The 18,586-nt window shown below is 41.2% G+C and overlaps 1 protein-coding gene across 7 annotated transcripts in view; it reads right to left on the reverse strand.

Moving 5' to 3' along the window:
- PARP8 (poly(ADP-ribose) polymerase family member 8) overlaps positions 1-18,586 on the reverse strand; it is a 163,221-nt gene that overhangs the window by 38,262 nt on the left and 106,373 nt on the right. For 5 of the 7 annotated variants that reach the window (XM_081212747.1, XM_081212746.1, XM_081212750.1 and 2 more), the window contains 7 exons: positions 13,985-14,045; positions 11,579-11,669; positions 7,496-7,562; positions 6,606-6,731; positions 3,469-4,054; positions 798-851; positions 600-695 (listed from right to left, as the gene is read on the reverse strand). In XM_081212747.1, the coding sequence (XP_081068873.1) occupies positions 600-695; positions 798-851; positions 3,469-4,054; positions 6,606-6,731; positions 7,496-7,562; positions 11,579-11,669; positions 13,985-14,045 (1,081 nt within the window). The remainder of the gene's footprint in view (positions 1-599; positions 696-797; positions 852-3,468; positions 4,055-6,605; positions 6,732-7,495; positions 7,563-11,578; positions 11,670-13,984; positions 14,046-18,586) is intronic. The other 2 variants (XM_081212751.1, XM_081212752.1) reach the window with 1 other exon arrangement.

Here is an 18,586-nt window from a genome sequence, read left to right on the forward strand (position 1 = left end):
ACAAAAACGGTGCCTAGCAATCCTGTGAGCCTTTGCAACTGCAATCCCAGGAGCTCTTGCACTGACTGCTGAGGCCTGTGGAGAGCTTGAGTTTGAGCAAGGAGGTTTGGAGGGATCAGTTGTGGTGGAGTCTGATGGAGTTTGGAAAGTGCTACTGTTTTTTTAAAGGATTTTTCAAGGGTTTACAGAGGTTTAGAGGCTTTTCCAGTTGGCACAGGGAGCCAACACACAATTTGTTGTACACTGCCTTGGTATTCTATGGGGGGGGGGTCCATTTTAAATAAATAAATATAAATAAATGAACTGCATGAGCATACAGTTCAAGTAATTGAGCAAGTAGATGCACAGATTGTACACTCACTGAACGCAAGGTACAAATGCCCCTGTGTGCTTTACCAGCTGTTTACTCCAAAGTACTAAGGAACATGCAGACACGCACAAAAACACACCACATGGTTGCATTCAGCTTCCCCCAACCTGGTGACCTTCGGATGTTTTGGGCTACAGAAAATGGCTGTGGCTGGTGGGAGTTGTGATCCACAACATCTGGAAGGTAGCAAGTTGGGGAGGCTGTTTTAGTTCAAAGAGCAACAACATACCCTCAGCATGGGCCCATTTTGAAACACATGTGGCTCGTCGCAGACCACGCAGTATTCGTTGAGCACCGGAATCCGCTGTTCTGCAAACTCAATCGTCTGAGGACAACGAAAAAGAGAACAATACAATCTGCTTAAAATAATTAACAAGCAGCTCCACGTCCTCCAGCTTTCTGAAACAGAGGAGGCATTCTGTCCTACCTGTACGAGGAAGCCATGGTCTCTTATTGGAATGGATTTTGCACCGTAATTTGGCTGTTTTAGAAGAGAGAAAAGTAGCAGCAGCATTAGAGCAAGTCTGGTATACTGAAGCATTAGTTTCAGAAACAGGAGATGCATTGGTCTTTATTATATAAAGCATGAAATTGTTGATATTTGCACCTGGAATGCACTCAAGGGAAATCCATGTCTTATTCCAATGGTTTTCACTTGAGCATGTTTAACAGCAGCAGTAGCAGCAACAAAAATTGGGGCCAAACAAAGAAAACAGGGGCCAAACCATTTGCACAATTAGCAAACTGCACGAATGTCTTTTCAAAAGTAAATAGCAGGTGAGGTCAGGAATGGGAGAGAAGGCAAAGGTTTAAAGTAGGGATGGGGAACACTTTTGATTCCAAGAACCCTTTGGGGACCATATGCCAGTAATGGGTGGAGTCAATGGCAAAAGTGTGTGGTGCAACAAACATGAATTGTACTTTCATGGAATAGGCTAGTATCTGTACACACACCCATCTGTATCCTCCATTGAGGCAAACAAGAAGCATTATTGGAACTCCAAGACGTATTCTAGCTGGGCAAAAATATTCAAGGAGGGGACAAAGCAGGGTAGGTGGCCTGGAGGACTGCCCACCTTAACCACATGCCTGAGTCATAGCCTGAATTGAAAGCAATTCAAAGAAGCCATTCATGCAATTTGCCAGATGTGTGCATGGCACTGCATCTTGTTTGGCCCTCCTTTCTGAAAGTTGTGCACCTGTACCTAAATGCCGTTCTATGTTCTACCAAAGGAAACTGCACACCATTCTTTAAAGAAAAAAGCAAACATCTGTCCTTTTAACACCGCACTTCTACGCATCCATAACCAGATCCTGAGTGAGGCCAATGTTGATCGGAGCTGGGCTTCGCATGCCACTTTTCATACTGACTACAGAGATCAGAAAGGGTGTTGTACGAACATCTGCTGCTGAACTGCATATGGTGTGAAAGCAAAAGGTTCCCGATTTAATCATCATCAAACTCTGGCTAAGAGGACAGGACTGGGTAAGAGTTTTGCCTGAGATCTTGGGAGTGATGCTACCTCCTGAGTGAAGCCATACTGGGTGAGATGAACCAGTAGCCTTGATCAGACATTCGCTAAAACATGTTAAATGTGATGATAATGAGTCTCCCTTCCCTTCTTCCAAAGAGCCCACAATGGGGAATATAAAAGCTTTGACTTCTATCCCAATATTCCTCTGAAGATCTCAGGATAGCATATGTGCCTGCTTCCTGACACCCACCAAATTTATGATTACAATCACCATATCAGGGAGGTTAGGCAGAAAGAGATCATGAGCAGCCCAAGGTCAACCCATGGAAGCTTCATGGCAGTGTGCCCACATTGCTTATCATGGCATGACTGAGCCTAGCTTCCTCTGGGGCTATCCCCCACCCCCTAATTTCTATCTCTGGCAAGAACACCAAGAAGAGCTCAGAAGCTCTTTCAGTTTTGATTAACCACAGATTAGCATGTCACCTGAATCCAAGAAACTACGGTTAATCTTTGAAACAATCTAACTTTTAATCATGGGATGTGCAGCTATACTTATATTAAGCATAGTTTCAGTTTCAGATGCTATGCTAGTGCTGTTGATCAAAGCCAGAGGTGAAACCTTCCAGTCTCCTCCTTCCAACCGTGCTGAAGATGGAGGGGGAAATGGAGGCTTACATAAGCTCATTCCCATCACATATAAACCATTTTTTCCTCATGATCTCTTAACACAGCCATTGTGGAGCCTGGAGCACAAACTTACCCCTCTGGAGGCACCCATTTTATTGGGTTGTGACTGCTGTATTGTGCAACAAGTCCTTTCTCCAAAGGCTAAACTATCATCAAAAGTCGTATTATAAAAATTAATTACTGTACTTTATCCATGAATTTGCAACAGCAGGAATACCAATATGGAGAGGCAGAGAGAATCTCACACCTTTCATTCTCTTCACATTATTTTCCCAGAGCAAATAACAGCTGTCTGCATGAATAAGATTTTAAATATCTGTACCAGCACTCAAAATAATAAAGTCATGGCAAAATTACTTCCATTGTCATTTTCCTACTCCTTGTTGACAAACAGACCATGCCATCATTATACCTAGAGATTCCTCATAATATTTTGTAGTATTTTTTTAGACATGATTCAATACTTCCTTGGGAGATATTCCCAGAATATATCTTCTTATCTTCTTGATATGGATTAAATATATACCATTCAGACATGATTTTGCGGCAGGATTGGCACATAGTACCATGGTTAATGGTTGCCTTCTGTTGCAAGATCACAAGGCCCATTATTTTAGTCACAGAAATGTTAACATGGCAAAATATCATGCAATACATTTGTTAATAGTAAGTCCCAAGGGGACAGATCAAATCAGAAAGGTTCACCACTGTGAGTGGAAGCTGAAATGTTTTCTAAGGCTGCAATCAATAACATATATTCAAGCTGGACTTAAGTAGAAAATGGTTAAAAATGGACTGTGTGACAACACGTCTATGAACAAAGGTACAATTTCATGCAGTTTACCAAAACTCTGTTTCCACTTCTGCATGTATTGTATGTTTAACTCCCCCCAACACCCAGAAATATGTGGAGAAGAAAAAAAGAAAACCCACAGAACAAAACTGGTTACGCACAGCAGATTGTGATGGGGATGATGAAGATGGTGTTAAGATACCAATAAGCCCTGAGGTAAGAGAGAGCCTCCTGCCCTCTGCTATGGTGGGTTCTTTGAAAAGATCCATTTTAGAAGACTTGGGGACACCAGAATAAGTCTTGCTGAGCAACTTGTGGTTCTTCAGCCCGTCTAATTCATCCATCCTAAGGTTACTGGAGTAAGACCTGCTCAAAAGTTTGTGGGGCTTCAAAGTACTGTTGTGCTCACATCGAGTATCCCCAGAGCATGGTCTACTGAGCAACTTGTGGGGCTTCAAAGTGCCACACTCGTCCTGCTTGATGGCTGCCGAGCACGAGTGGTTCAAGAGTTTGTGCGATTTAATGGTCATGGTGTGTTCAGCCCTGGGATCGCTAGACAAGGAGCGGCCAAAGGTTCGGTGGGACTTGGTGACACACGCATCCTCAGCCTTAACTGTGCTAGAACAAGTCCTTCTCAACAACTTGTGGGTTTTTGAGATGCCATCTTGTTCGGGTTTCAGTTTTGATTTGTTTTTCCCACAGCCTGGTGGAGGATAACTCGGCGACCTTGAAAACAGGCAGAGAGAGAAATTAACTGGAGCACAGCTTGCTATGAGAAATACCAACAACATCTTGCTTTTGTTCAGGTCTCAGTTGTTGTTTTGACCTGGAAGTGAACCCTCTTATTCTTTCCCCAGGTCCTTCTTGTGAATGCCTGTCAACAAACCGTCAAGCCAAGCTCCAAACGGGAAGGCCACAATTGAGTAGTAGAGTGTATACATCCAAGTTTACTTCACAGCATGAGCAATTAAGACTATTACTGGATAACATCTGCTCTTAAATGAAGCTTCAGGAGAGGCACAACCCCAATGCTTCTTCACACAACGACTGACTAACTTGTGAAATTCAGTTTCACAGAATGTGGTAAGGACTAGTAGCTTACATAGCTTTAAGAAAATACTGACAAATTCATAAAAGGTTGGTTTACAGCAGTAGTGTCCAAACTCAGCCCTCCAGATGTTTTGAGACTACAACTTCCATCATCCCTAGCTAACAGAACTAGTGGTCAGGGATGATAGGAACTGTAGTCCCAAAACAACTGGAGGGCCGAGTTTGGCCACCACTGGTTTACAGGTTAACCAAATGAAATTATTGAAATTAGAGGGAGATAGTACGCATGGTATTCAGCTAAGTTTTACTCAGAGTAAAACCGCTGAAATTAATGAGCTTGAATAAGTTAGACTCATTAATTTCAATGAGTCTACGCTGAGTAAACTAGCCAATGTTTCTCATAATTAGATACTGTACTAAGGACAAATAAACTATAGAGAATGGTTGGCCATCATCATGTGCTTGAGAGCGTTCAGAGACAATTGCCTTCTGCAGCTTTTTGTATATATCTACCAAAATTAAAAACAGTATCTTTGAAAGAAACTACGTTGCTTGATTAATCACAGACACCAAAAAATATTTAATCAATTAATGCCAACCTTTGAATCCAACTAGTTAATATATTGAATAATTTAGCCCAGCCTTGGCCAACCTGGCAGGGGCTGATGGGAGTTGTAGTTGAAAACATCTGGAGAGCAACAGGTTGGCCAACAGGTTGGCCAATCTCCCTCCCATCCTTTCTAAGGTATGCTAAAGAAATAATGGCATCGCTTTCAACTAGGTACCCATGTACAGAAGGGTTCTTTCCATGCATGGGTGATGGAATTGAGACCTAACAGTGGATTCCACCAGCAAAATTTGGGATGGCAATTTCTTTGAATCCCCCTTAGTCCCTTAAGCCAGCTGAACTGTTCCTGCTCTGGAGAATCTTTGGAAGCCACCAGAAAGAGATTTGCAGGGGGTATAGAAAGTGCTGTGGAGAAAGGCGGAATTGATGTATGTTATCTCTCCTGCTGGTAGGAGCAATCAAACTCTGCTCAAGAGATGATTCCACCAGCAGAAAACGTTTTAAGATCTGAGTCATTCAAATTACCCACAAGACAGTGAACAAGGCACTTAACACAATAATGCAAATAATCTAATGGAGAAGATGACATATAATTTGAAATTGCAATAAGGACGGGTACCTCCAGACATTTTCTTATATGTTTTGGCATTTCTTTATGACATATACTGTGGAACAATCATATTCAAGACAACCCGCGTCACAAGTCTGGCAAATCTGAAACTATACTTGATGATCTGATAACGCTGAAAGTCTTTACTTGGACTTTTGTTATTTTAACTCATGTGAAACTACTCATTCTACATGCCTATTTTAAGGTTTTGTTTTTCTATTTCTATTTTTGTTGTTATAATTGTTCTCTGTTTTATACTTATACTTTATATTTTTATATATATATAATGTGTATAAAACAGAGAACAATTATAGCAACACACACACACGTGTGTGTGTGTGTGTGTGTGTGTGTGTGTATAAAAGCTGGAGTGTAAAACCTTAATTATTATATCACGCCTGTGTGAATTTCCCCCCAGAGCTGGTCAAGCTGATCTGCAGCACTCCTTATGGTAGGCACTTAGCAGCAGGAGCTGAAAATCATATTTAGCACTTTTGCACTCTGCAGTATTCACCACCTCTATGGTTGCTGTTAATAGAACTCAACAAGGCACAGCTGAAGCCCTTACAGGAAGTGGGATGAAAGAGATTGTGCAATGGGGACCTAAAGAACTTATTGTGTGAAAAGTCTGAGAAAGCCACAACCTTCTGAACTCAGTTTATGTGATTTGCCCCACCTCCTGCAAATCAGTAGCACTGCAATGGCTCAGTAGAGCACTCCTGCTCAGTAGAGCATGAAATCTAGTAGGAATCCTGATTAGCCCAGGATTCTCCCTTGCGTGGGGGACCCCTTCACAGGAACATCAATATGTGAAAATGGCCTTGCCCAAATTGCATTGCTGCCAAACGCACAGCTAGTAGGGGCTTAGTCAGATGCACACATCAAGAATTAGGGGAGGGGGTCTCACTGGTATGACATTGTGGTCCCCTCATACATGGAAAGTATGTTTGCAACGATCTGAGTGAACCTCTCTCTTAAGGAACCTGAAAGACGTTATTCAATCTTCTAGTAGGATAGCACCGTGCTGCTCCATGATCACTTGTGCCTACCTGCGCAGTGTAGAAAAGATGTGCAGAGGAGATTTCACCTTCTTCTCTGACATTTTTTTGTTGTGCGTACTGTTTGATTTCTCTTTGCCATTTTTCCATTGTTGCGTGACAAACGTTTGCATGATTCTGAAAGTTGAAAACACAGAGACAAATCTTTGATGTGCATCTGGACATGTACGTAAGACTCAAAAGGGTCCCTTTCCCCCAATCTCACCCTGAAGATTTGCTCTTTCTAATTTGGCTCACTGGATGTTTCTTACATACAAGACATATATAGAGATAGCCATCCTTAAACATGCCATTGAGAGAAGTGATGAAGCTATAAAAAGTGTTTTAGTTGTATCAGCCTTAAGGCAGGGTGTGGCTTCCAACCAGCTTCTCCAGCTGGGATTGGCTACTGTCGTACAACCAATGACAACCCTGTAATGCAGGGATGGGGAACCTGTGGCACTCCAGCTGTGGTTGGACCACAACTCCCATCCTCCCTGACTACTGAATATGCTGATGGGAGGTGGAATCCAACAACATCTGGAAGCGTTACTTGTTAGCCACCCCTGCTGCAATGTGTGAAGGAATATCTACTCTCTGCTTTCCTCAACTGGTTGTGTTCCAGATACTGTTGGACTACAATTTCCATCATCCCTGACCATTGATCATGCTAGCTGGGGGCAACAACAATGTCTGGAGTGAGCCAGATTAAAGAAGCCTGGACTACATCAATAAAGGTATGACATGATACACCTAGATCTGTCTTTCTTTGGATCCTTGGAAAACAGGTCCTCATGGCAATACTGTTATTAATTCAGACTGCATCAGTCCAAAAACAGCCAGACACAATACGTTGCAACAAAAACACACACAATATGGGATTTAGTTTTAGCAGAACTCACTTCTTCAGCTGATGCCCCAGTCCAAATCTTTCCTTAGTAGAGATCTGAAATACATCAACGGTGGGCACTGTAGGACAGAAGATATCATTGAAAAACTGAGAAAAGCTCACATATTCCAAAGCCTACCATTACTATAGTGGAGTATTAGAGCCCAGTCCCCATTACGTCTGATGAAAATTGTGTACAAGCTAAGTTCACAAGACTGTAGAAGAGTTGAACAGAGAAAAGGTTTTGGAACACTGAGACTCGTGGAACATTGTGAGTTTCCTGCATACCAATGGAAAGGACCTTCCCCACAGGTTCTGTGTTGATAGAGGTTATGATGCCTAGCAGAGGCCATGCCAGACAGCATCAGGGAACTGGATTCAATTTAGAATGGCATTGCTAAAAGCAAGGGGATTTGGACACTGTTGAGATAGGTTCTGAATTAGCTTGTTTCAATCTTGGGTCCATGGGACGCGGGTGGCACAGGGGGTTAAACCACAGAGCCTAGGACTTGCCGATCAGAAGGTTGGCGGTTCGAATCCCTGCGACGGGGTGAGCTCCCGTTGCTCGGTCCCTGCTCCTACCAACCTAGCACTTCGAAAGCACATCAAAGTGCAAGTAGATAAATAGGTACCGCTCCAGCGTTTCCGTGCACTGCTCTGGTTCGCCAGAAGCGGCTTAGTCATGCTGGCCACATGACCTGGAAGCTGTACGCCGGCTTCCTCGGCCAATAAAGCGAGATGAGTGCCGCAACCCTAGAGTCGGTCACGACTGGACCTAATGGTCAGGGGTCCCTTTACCTTAATCTTGGGCACATGCAATGCTTCAGGTTATGTCACATTCTCAAGAACACAACACACCTCCAACCCCCCAGCACGTTCCCCCACTCAGATTCCCAGTACTGGAGTCAACCAGAAAGACTGCTGTGGTGGTTTTAGCCAGGCATTTGGATGCTGCAGAAACACCAACCTGGACATAACAAGATGTTTTCCTTGTTTCCACAGGTCTTCAAAGCATCAGCTGCCCTTCCCAGGGCCACTCTCTTCACCAGGCTAGTTTAAGAGGGAAAGGGATTTCTGTGGTGTTGGGAAGAGCTCTGGTACTTAAGTCCACCAAATTGTGACCAGAACCCAAAACTTCAGAGAGACATGGGCCTAGTTTATAATTTGCCTGTCAGTTCTGAAATAGGGAGGTTCATACCCTAAACTCTCCCAATGGGTCAACAACTTCAAAAAAAATTCCAAGATGGGTGAAAAGTACCCTTAGAGAAAAGGCAAGGATGATGGATGATAAGGCTTTCTGAAAAGCAAAGCAAAGCAAAACAAAATCTGGAAAATTACCAGATGAATTGCAGAAAAGAGGAGGCCATGGCAGTCCAGCACTAGTGTTGTCAGAATCCCTGGATTTTCAAAAAGGCTCAAAGAGGAGCAGAGGAAAAATCCTAAATAGGTTATTACTTCTTAAGAAACCAGCTGAGGAAAGAGGGGGGGGGGATATTTGTACCTTATGTAATGTGGAGCAGGACTCATCCGCTTTTAGGAAACTGGCATTAGCTACAACAGGAGCAGCTTTATTATACTTGTATGTTAAATCACATTCCCAACCTCTACACATGCATTAGCCTGGCATTTTTATTCCATAGGGTTCAAGTGCTTTTTGCACTCAGCTGCGCCATCAAGGCTTGCCACATTAATTTCTTGCAAGGGCAAGAAAGGCAGGTGTTGATCTGGCTGCTCTGCCACTGACTGTGCCTGCTTCACTGCTGGATGTGATCCAAAATCCACAGAAGGGCAGTACCATTGTTAGGCTCAACGAAATAAAGAGCAAGCATTTGCAGTCTGCAGAACAGAAAACTAGCTCAGGCAAGAAGTTAAACAAGGATATAAAGCCAAGAGCGGTGTAGCCTGCAAGTTACAACACCCATCTACTGGAGTGCTTGGCTGCATATGATTTTCATGAGACTATGGACAGGTCTGTCTTTGGACACGTGCAATATTATTTGAGTCACTACTTGGCTGTGGAGAGAGAACCTCTCCTGCTTCCAGGAAAAACATCACCTGAAGGCTTTTAATGTAAGTACTGGTGAGACACAAGAGGGATGGGAGCAGAGAGAACAGAAAGGGAGACAAAAGTATGGAAAGGTAATGTATAATTTACAAAGCAAGGCACTTGGTGTGGATAAAAATTGGCTGCTTTCACACAGCAGTTTATTACATTTCCCTGTTTATTCCAGGATTGTATTTGACCTTTCAGAGAGTGTGAAAGCCACTTCCAAAATATAGCGCATTAATCTAGAAAACTGCAGGAGTAAAATGACAAAATTTGGGGCATCAGCAGACGATGCAGAAAGGGTGGGGAGTAGTGACATTGTCCAATGGTTCCCTGGTGCAAATGAAATTTAGTGTGGCATAGCAGTATATTGGTCTAAAAGTTTCATAAGACAACCGATACTGCAATGTGACAGGAACATCAGAGAACAGGACAGAAGTGCCAGCATTATTAGCAGGAAAAACAACACAATATTCCTCACGTCTGAATGCACCCATTGATACAAGTGATGAGTGGGTAGGTGTTGAAATCCTTTTCCTTTGGCTGTTTTGGACTGGCGACAGGAGTGCACAGCCAATGCAGGATTCAACCCCAACCCCAGATGGTGTCACAGATACGGCTTGGGGGAAATGACCTCACAGGTCAACTCAAAAATATAAACAGGGCACAGATTGCTATAACAAGGAGACGGCTAAATTCTTTCACAAATGTGAAAAAGTAAACAACTATTGAAAGACGGTTGTTAGTACAAAGATAATAAGTGTTCATCTACCACTTGATTAAAAAACCCTAAACACTTCTTGCTTAATTTTCAAAAGGATGCTACCTCTAACAATTGCTTTGAATTAGCGCTAATGGTGATGCTTAGACAAGAGAGTGCAAAAAGAAATACTCATAAAGAAAGAATAGTTTTGTCAAGTGATGAAATTAATTGTGCGGGTGAATGAACAGCTTATCAAATAATTGTGCTGGTGACATAAGAGCTTATCAGAAGTTCATTTCAAAGTTTTTAAAAACTGAGTAAAGGCTGGTCCCCTATGACTGTTGCTATAATGAATTTTCTATGCATAGAAAAATCATAACACAGCTTGGTTTAAGACTTACAGTGAAATCTTAGCGATACATGTTATTGCTTGTAGGGAACTGAATTTTTCTCACTCAATGGGTCTTCTCTGTGTCTCAGGGCTTTCCTTTTCAGCCAGAACTCACCAGAACTCAGTTCTGGCACTTCTCAGGTGGGCACCATTACCATTATAAGAGAATAAAGGTGTGTTCATGGTGCATTCTGACACCTCTTTTTCTAGGAAAGGGGAAACTTGACGCCCAGTGATGTAGCACCACAGCCTTTGGAGCATTACGTGATACACAGAAAAGGAAAGGAAGAAACTGGCTGAAGTTTTCAGCAGTAGGCATGCATTCTCCACAATATCTTCTGACTTTCAAACCATTTTCCTCAAAACCCTCGAGTTTCCTGCAAGGTTATCAGAGCTTCCTCAATGAGATCACCACAGTGGGGGGAAACACAGATTGCCAGCCTTTACTGATCTTCCAGTGCAATATGTAGCCATGGAAAGGGTGGGTAGGTTTGTCCTCACTGCAGCCCTGTGTGAATGGAAAGCTGCCACAGATTTGTGTCCCAGAATTCTCTGCAAGGCACCAGGGTTCTTCAGAAGGTAAACAAATGCAAAAGGGTTGTGGGTTTGCTGAGAGTAGGAAGTTGCAAAGTTAAATCTTAACAAGGATCCGGAATCCTGACCTGATTGGGAGTCCATCACTCTACTTCATTAGCAATCCATTCTGACTGATAATCGCCCACACAGATTTAATAATTGAATTTCTGTAGTTAATCCACCCATTGATTATTGCTATGTCTCCGTCTGCTAAAATTAAACAGCCCTTCAGAAGCCAATACTCTCTTCTTGAGAATATAATTATGCACTACAATCGGATCTCATAATTGCTTGGTGGAGAATAATCATCATGGGCGCCATATGCAGGACTCCCTACAAAGGCATCGCATAGGAAAAAGGAACAACAAAAGTGACTTACCGGGGCCATTTAGATATTGCGTGAGTGAACAGTGCAACCGCACAATTATAGGCTCTGTGCGGATCACGTCCCATGCCACTGCAATCTCTTCCTGAATCAAGAGCACAACAGAAGCCATTAGCCATTATCATCAGGTTCAAATTCCGCCATTCTCGCTTCCAGGGCTGGCAAAGGAAATGAATGTGCTGGCCTAAGTTGCTGTCTAGATTGATTTGCCAAGGCATGAGTTCTATCAGCTTCTACATGATATTAGTAACTGGAAAGAGGTCAGTAATAAAGCATGAACTGGATTTTGACAGAAATGGGATTCACAAATGAAAAGAATATGGAACTTTCCCCTTCTCATGGTACCTATACAAATCTATGCCATGGGCATCATTTTATCCCATAGGTTTGCAGAAATGAAGCTGTACAAAAGTTAGTCTTCTTGTTTTATTCCCCCAGAATGGGGGGCGAGGGATGGGCTATGCAGGCACTATGGTTTCCATCTCCAGTCACATGCAACCTGATTCTATACAGATTTACTTGAAGTCAGTCCCACTTACCCCCACAGTGGCTTACGCCTTGTGAGTATAGGATGGTTGCCTTTGTCCAAATAAATTCATCCCATTACTTCTGGATATATATATACTACAAATATATATTCCAGTTTCAGAGTCAGAACTAGGATGGATTCATTAAACTATAGCCTATGGTTAACAGCTTTTACTTAGCAAGGTGTGAGTTATAACAAAGTGGGCTGTTTTGTTCCCACAAATTGCCCTGAATTTCCTCCATGAAATATCTACATTTAAAATAAAAGTTCTTCTTCAAGCGTGAGAACTATTGAAGGAACATACATTCCCATATGGTACACTGTTAAATATGATAATGGACAAAGATCTTACAAACCATTTGAATCATGAGAGATTGCCATCTACAAGCCACATCAAAAATGTTAATTCTGAACATAGTCAAAGTTACATAAAAAGATGATTAGAATCCAATTCCTGATTTATTGGTCACAGTTATTATCTCTATACCGATAAATTTTGGAATGAACTAAACATCACAGATATTAAAAGCCAACTGAGCAAACCTTTGGGGTTTTGCAGTCATGGAAAAGGTTGAAAATGGTTTTCAATGAAGAAATGATAAATTTTATTCCACTACATTTAAAACAAAATAGTGCTTTCTTTCATAGAGATTTTGGCCTGAACTTTGCATTTCTTGGCTTGGATAACAAATCTTGGCAACTCATCACCTTCCTATAAGAGCCAAGCATTGCCACACGCATGCCACCAAATTCTTCTTCAGTTCAGATACTAATCCAAGATGGAGATGAACACAACTCCTCCCTGTCATTGAAAATCCGTTCCCTCTGGGCGTAGAAGGAAAACAGACACTAGCACTGTCTGGTAAGAGTTCACACAGTTTTACAAAAGATAGGTCCTGTCACAATTCTCGTGCTCCTTTGTGTACAAAATAGAAAACACACACACATTTTCTCATGCCACACTAGTGTTAAGGCATGTTGAATTTTTCAACTTTCAAATTCCCAAAATGAGGGGTGCTGAAAAGTTTTAACATGATTTAGGAATTCAAAAGATATTTTGGTTAAATTAATATAATTTAGTTTTGCTTGGTAAGGAAAATGTGTGTAAAATTGCATAGAAATCACTAAAAATGATTGCCAAGTACTTGTAGTTGTATATTATTATTATTATTATTAATTTTCAGAATGTAAAATTAAATTCTTTGGTTTTCTGAAAGCAGTTTATGAGCTTCTTAATCAAATGTAGACCTACCAAGCTCACACAAAAATAATAGCAGATTTGAATTCCTCACACCCAAAAACATATTTTTAAGAACCCTCCACTGAAGGAATTTGCAAAAATTAAGTTTTACCTCCTAAATTGGCATGCTCTACCCTAGTGTTCAGTAGGCCACTTCTGTGGATGACACATGCCATTCAAAAAGGCACTTTTGGACCAAAACCCATCCGTCCATGGAGTAAAAGGCCGGAGGATATGCAGTAGGGCCCATGGGATGTCTTTCCTGTCTTTCCTAAACTTTACACACTTTCTTGCAAACACGGCAAACCAAAGCTTAACATGGAGAACTATGGCAGAGGACTGTGACACCAGGTCCCTTGTCTCCTGCTGTAAACTTTTGATATTAATGGAGAAAGCAGTATCATTTTAAGTCATCTTGACATAAATGTATACAACTACACCAAATATTTAAGAGTTGCATGGAACCTATCACAACAATGTTTCCACTGAAAACAGACTCATGCAACGGAAGCTTCTGGTGGTAAAAAAAAAGAGCGATGTGCTAGTGTGTGGCTGACTACACAACTTGATGAAAAACAAAGGCAGTTATGTATTAATGGTTGCTATATTACCATATGGTTCAATTACTTACATCAAGAAAGCTAACATCAATATGCAGATCAATGTCTACATCATCAATGGCTCCATATTCCCTGAAAGGAAAGAACAGCATGTTACAGCTAACTTTGATACTTGTGACCATCCAAAAGAGATATCCTATCAGCAGACTGAAGAATATAAAACTAGAAGACAGGCAACCGTATATATAACCCGGTTTCCTCCAGCATAAAAATTGGATTTCTTGCAGTATTGAATAGGTTCTGTTGCACCTGCGCCAAAATGGTTCCAATGTCACCTCTGGGTGGCTTTTGCTGAGACCATACCTCAGTAGCAGAGCTGATAATTTGCACACAGCAGATATTATGTACAGTCTCCAGTATCTCTGGATAAAAAGCTCAGGTAGCAAATGAAGAGATATATATCTTGCCTCAGACCCCAGAGAGATACTAACAGCCACAGCAGACATTGCAGTAGTGAGCTGGATGGACATATGTATAGTCTGATCTGATAGACAATAGCTTCTTGTGTCTTCAGCATAAAGAAGCTGGAGGAGATTGTGGCAGGATAACCTCCAACAGGAAGCCTTTGGGAAATGAGTGGCATTTTAGCTCACGTTTGGAGATGTGGTTTTAACAGTGAAAACGTTGTTTCGTGCTAAGCCACAAAAATGAAATGGAAGAAAAGAATGTGCAATCCAAAACAGCCAAAATAATTTCCATTCTCAGACACAGCTAGTGCAATGCCGCAGCCCCAAAGAGGAAGTCATGAAGCAGCATTGCCACATATTATTGACTTTTTATTTTGAAATCATTAAGTTTTGGAAAAAGTCACACAAAATGGACCCCTCTTGTGAAAGGATGGTTCAGGATGATACACAATGTGTCATTCTTTGTACACCTCAACTTGTTTTGTCTGTTCGTGGAAACAAAACCATTGTTCTACACGGTAAGGGAAAGCCTAGTCAGGCACAGTGCAATCACTTCATAATACTAGACTACATCGGATGGCTGTTGTAAGGATGACTAAAATAGTATATGTAAAGCAGTTCAATCATGCAAAAAAAAAAAAAATTAAGAAAAGGGGGTGGGGAGAACTGCATACACACCAAGGTACATTTCAGGAAGAATCCACTGATTTCAGTGGATAAGATATGATTGATTGATTGATTGATTGACTGACTGACTGACTGACTGATTGATTGATTTATATACTACCCTTCATCAAAAGATCTCAGGACAGTTTCAGCAGATAAAAATACAAGATAAAAGCACAAATAAATACAGTGGTACCTAAGGTTACATATGCTTTAGGATACATACGCTTCAGGTTAAAGACTCCGCTAACCCAGAAATAGTGCTTCAGGTTAAGAACTTTGCTTCAGGATGAGAACAGAAATCGGGCTCCAACAGCGCGGCAGCAGCAGGAGGCCCCATTAGCTAAAGTGGTGCTTCAGGTTAAGAACCGTTTCAGGTTAAGTACAGACCTCCAGAATGAATAAAGTACTTAACCTGAGGTACCACTGTAGTCAAATGGATACAGAATATTAATCAGTCAAAGGCATGGTTGAAGAGGAAACATTTTCGCCCGGCACTTAAAACTATGCAATGAAGGCGCCGGACAAACCTCCCTTTCCACAAATGGGGAGCCACTGTAGAAAAGGCCCATTCTCGTGTTGCCATCCTCTAGACCTCACATGGAGGAGGTACACAAAGATGGGTCAAAGTTGATTAATGTCTGGGTTGGTTTATATGGGGAATGGCAGTCCTTGAGGTATTGCAGTCCTGAGCCGTTTAACAATGTACTGAACTCTCCCACTGAAATAAAGTGGTTTGTTTTAAATTTAGCTGGACTAAATCTTAAATATTTATGATAAAACAAACATACAATAAAAGCAGTAACTTGAAATATTAGGGCAAAATCAATTGACTGTTCTCTTGTTGAGTAAGCTATACAGAGAAGATTTTATTCCAACAGTGACTGTAAAAATGAGTGTGAATGAAATTCAATAATGCACATCCAGTGTGACTGGCGAATATTTGACGATTTTGCTGTTTTATTTTGTTTTGATTGACTGATTGCATTGACTGTGCTTTCCTTGTCTCTTTCTCCTGTATTAATATGTCATTCAACACTTTGGGTGCATCTGGTATAATAATAGTAATAGTAATAATAATAATAATAATTCATTATTTATACCCCGCCCATCTGGCCACTCTGTGCAGCTTCCAAAAAAATATTAAAATACTGTAATACATCAAACATTAAAAGCTTCCCTAAACAGGGCTGCCCTCAGATGTCTTCTAAAAGGCTGGTAGCTGTTGTGGCATATAAATAAACCAACACACACACACATAAAAAATCAAGAAGAAAATTGGAATAGTATTTTAGAAGAAGAGCAACCCATCTATATTAAATATTTTGATCAATATGCATATGGAGGGAAGAAAACCTGAACTTTGAAGTCCTCCTCCTAAAGCTATCAAGGTCATTGACTGCCTGCCCTTCCTGCTACAAGCAGTAAGCGCAGAATTCGCCAATGCTTAATATATGCAAGAACTTCTAGCACTTCAACAAGATTGCATGTGCCAGTTATGCTTCCATGCTACACTTTACACATTGAGTGTTGAGAGATAGGGCCACACAGATAAAAATTGGTTTAACAACACCTACAACCTATCGAGTAAAGCCAAGAGATTAAGAATACATTTTTATGGGTCTTCCGTGTTTGCTTAGGTTCTGAATAAATATACAGGACACAGTTTCTTTACTCAGGTTCTCATTAAGTACATGGCTGGGGCATGTTTAATTTCTTTTGTTTGTTTACAATGGCGTGGGATTCACCCAATGCACCTGATCAACAGAAGTCCTGTACAAGGACTTCCACTTGCACAATGGGGCTTATCCTCCTCTCCTCTCATGTATACCCCCCGAAACTGGCTCTGGGGAGGTGAGGAAAACACTCAGAACAGCACGCAATTGGGAGGAGAGTGAGGATATTTCCATCTGGCAAGCTGCATTGCATGCCCAGATGGAACAGTTGTAATAGTCTGGTGCTGATCTCTACCCAGTATTTTTAAGCCACCCCCATCACAGCATGATCCCAGGGTGGGAGTACAAAGATCATGTAAAATCACAACAGAATCAACAGGAGCAATAAGAAGTTAAAATCCCAGATAAAGCAATTAAGCCCCAATAATAGTCTGTTGGATGGTGAGAGATACTGGCTATGTTTAAAAACTCATCAATTGTTAGTATATCAAGGTACCAGCCATATACATTATTCCTCCTAATATTGTAACACTGCTAAGTTCTTCCTCAATGCACATACTGTGGATCATTCAGTGCAGTAATATCATGGCATCTGTCCAGTCAAGTATGGGGAGGCTACACTGGAGATTTGCTATTTGGATTTTCTATTCTAGGCACAAGATGTCTTAGGCCAACTGTGTGGATAATGTCATTATATGGTTTAGCCGCTAGGTGGCACTGGATTGAGTTGCATGTTGACGGAACTCAGGAGATTCCTGTTACTGCTGGTACTGTTGAAGAGAGGCAATAAAGTTCTTGTCTAGCTTCCTGATTGATGTACCCTCTAAGCCTTACATGACACTAATGATCCCTGTATGACAAGTCATGTAATGGTCACACAGCTAAAGAAAATGTCGCAGGTTGGAAAATGTGGTGAAGTTGCTGGTTGGCTGTGGGGCAGGAAAGATCACAAGGTGATTCTGGTGGAAACTGCAGATATTCCCTAGGTGCCAGATGGACTTGCAGGCCAAAGAATAACCAACAATGCAAAGAATGAAAATTCAGAGGAGCATGTTTTGACCACGAAGGAACTTGTAAGCACTTTCAACAGTGGCACAGAGAAGAAATGTAAAATGTTTTGGGGTTGTTTGGTTTTATTCTTTCCTTTTGCAAGCCAGAAGCAGCCAGTTATTAAATGAACTGGGCCTCAGAAGATCACACAAATTATAATGAAGCAGGTACTGAAGAAATTGAGCATGCTGACGTTTTTATAAGAAGTTAACATTTACTTTCATAGCCTGTGGAGCCTGAGGGAGCTTATTATGAAGGTATGCATAACTTCCCCAACTATAGCTGTTATCAGCCTTGCAATTAAATGATTATCTTCTTCATTCCATGTCTGGCCTTTAATTTCCAATACGCTCTGTACTTAATGAAATTCCACTTAATTCAAAACGGCACGTAATGAAAGTAAGATTTTCCTTTAGTCGTATTGTCTAAGGAACTGCAACATACATTCACAAATTCAATTCATATGCCACTCAGCAGAATGAAACAAATGAATTCTAAGGAATATTAATTTGGCTTCACTAAATGGAGAGAGCAACATATGCACAGCTCATGTTCAAATTCTGACAACTTTTTATATTTTATTCTATGCTAAAATAGAGACAGGCTGAAACGGTGATGAGGAATGGTCACTTGTAAAGTACTTTAGGAACTGTATCCATGAAGATGAAATGGCAAATTAAACACAATGACAGAAGCAGACTGTTCTTTTAGGTGTTCTTCAAGTTAACTAGACATTTGACTAATCTCTTTCAATAAAATTATGTTGGCTATACAGATACCATAGAGTTTATGAATTAGCAGCCTGACCAAGTTC

The sequence above is a fragment of the Podarcis bocagei genome (assembly GCF_964188305.1).
Source record: "Podarcis bocagei genome assembly, chromosome: 11".
In the NCBI taxonomy this organism is placed as follows: Eukaryota; Metazoa; Chordata; class Lepidosauria; order Squamata; family Lacertidae; genus Podarcis; species Podarcis bocagei.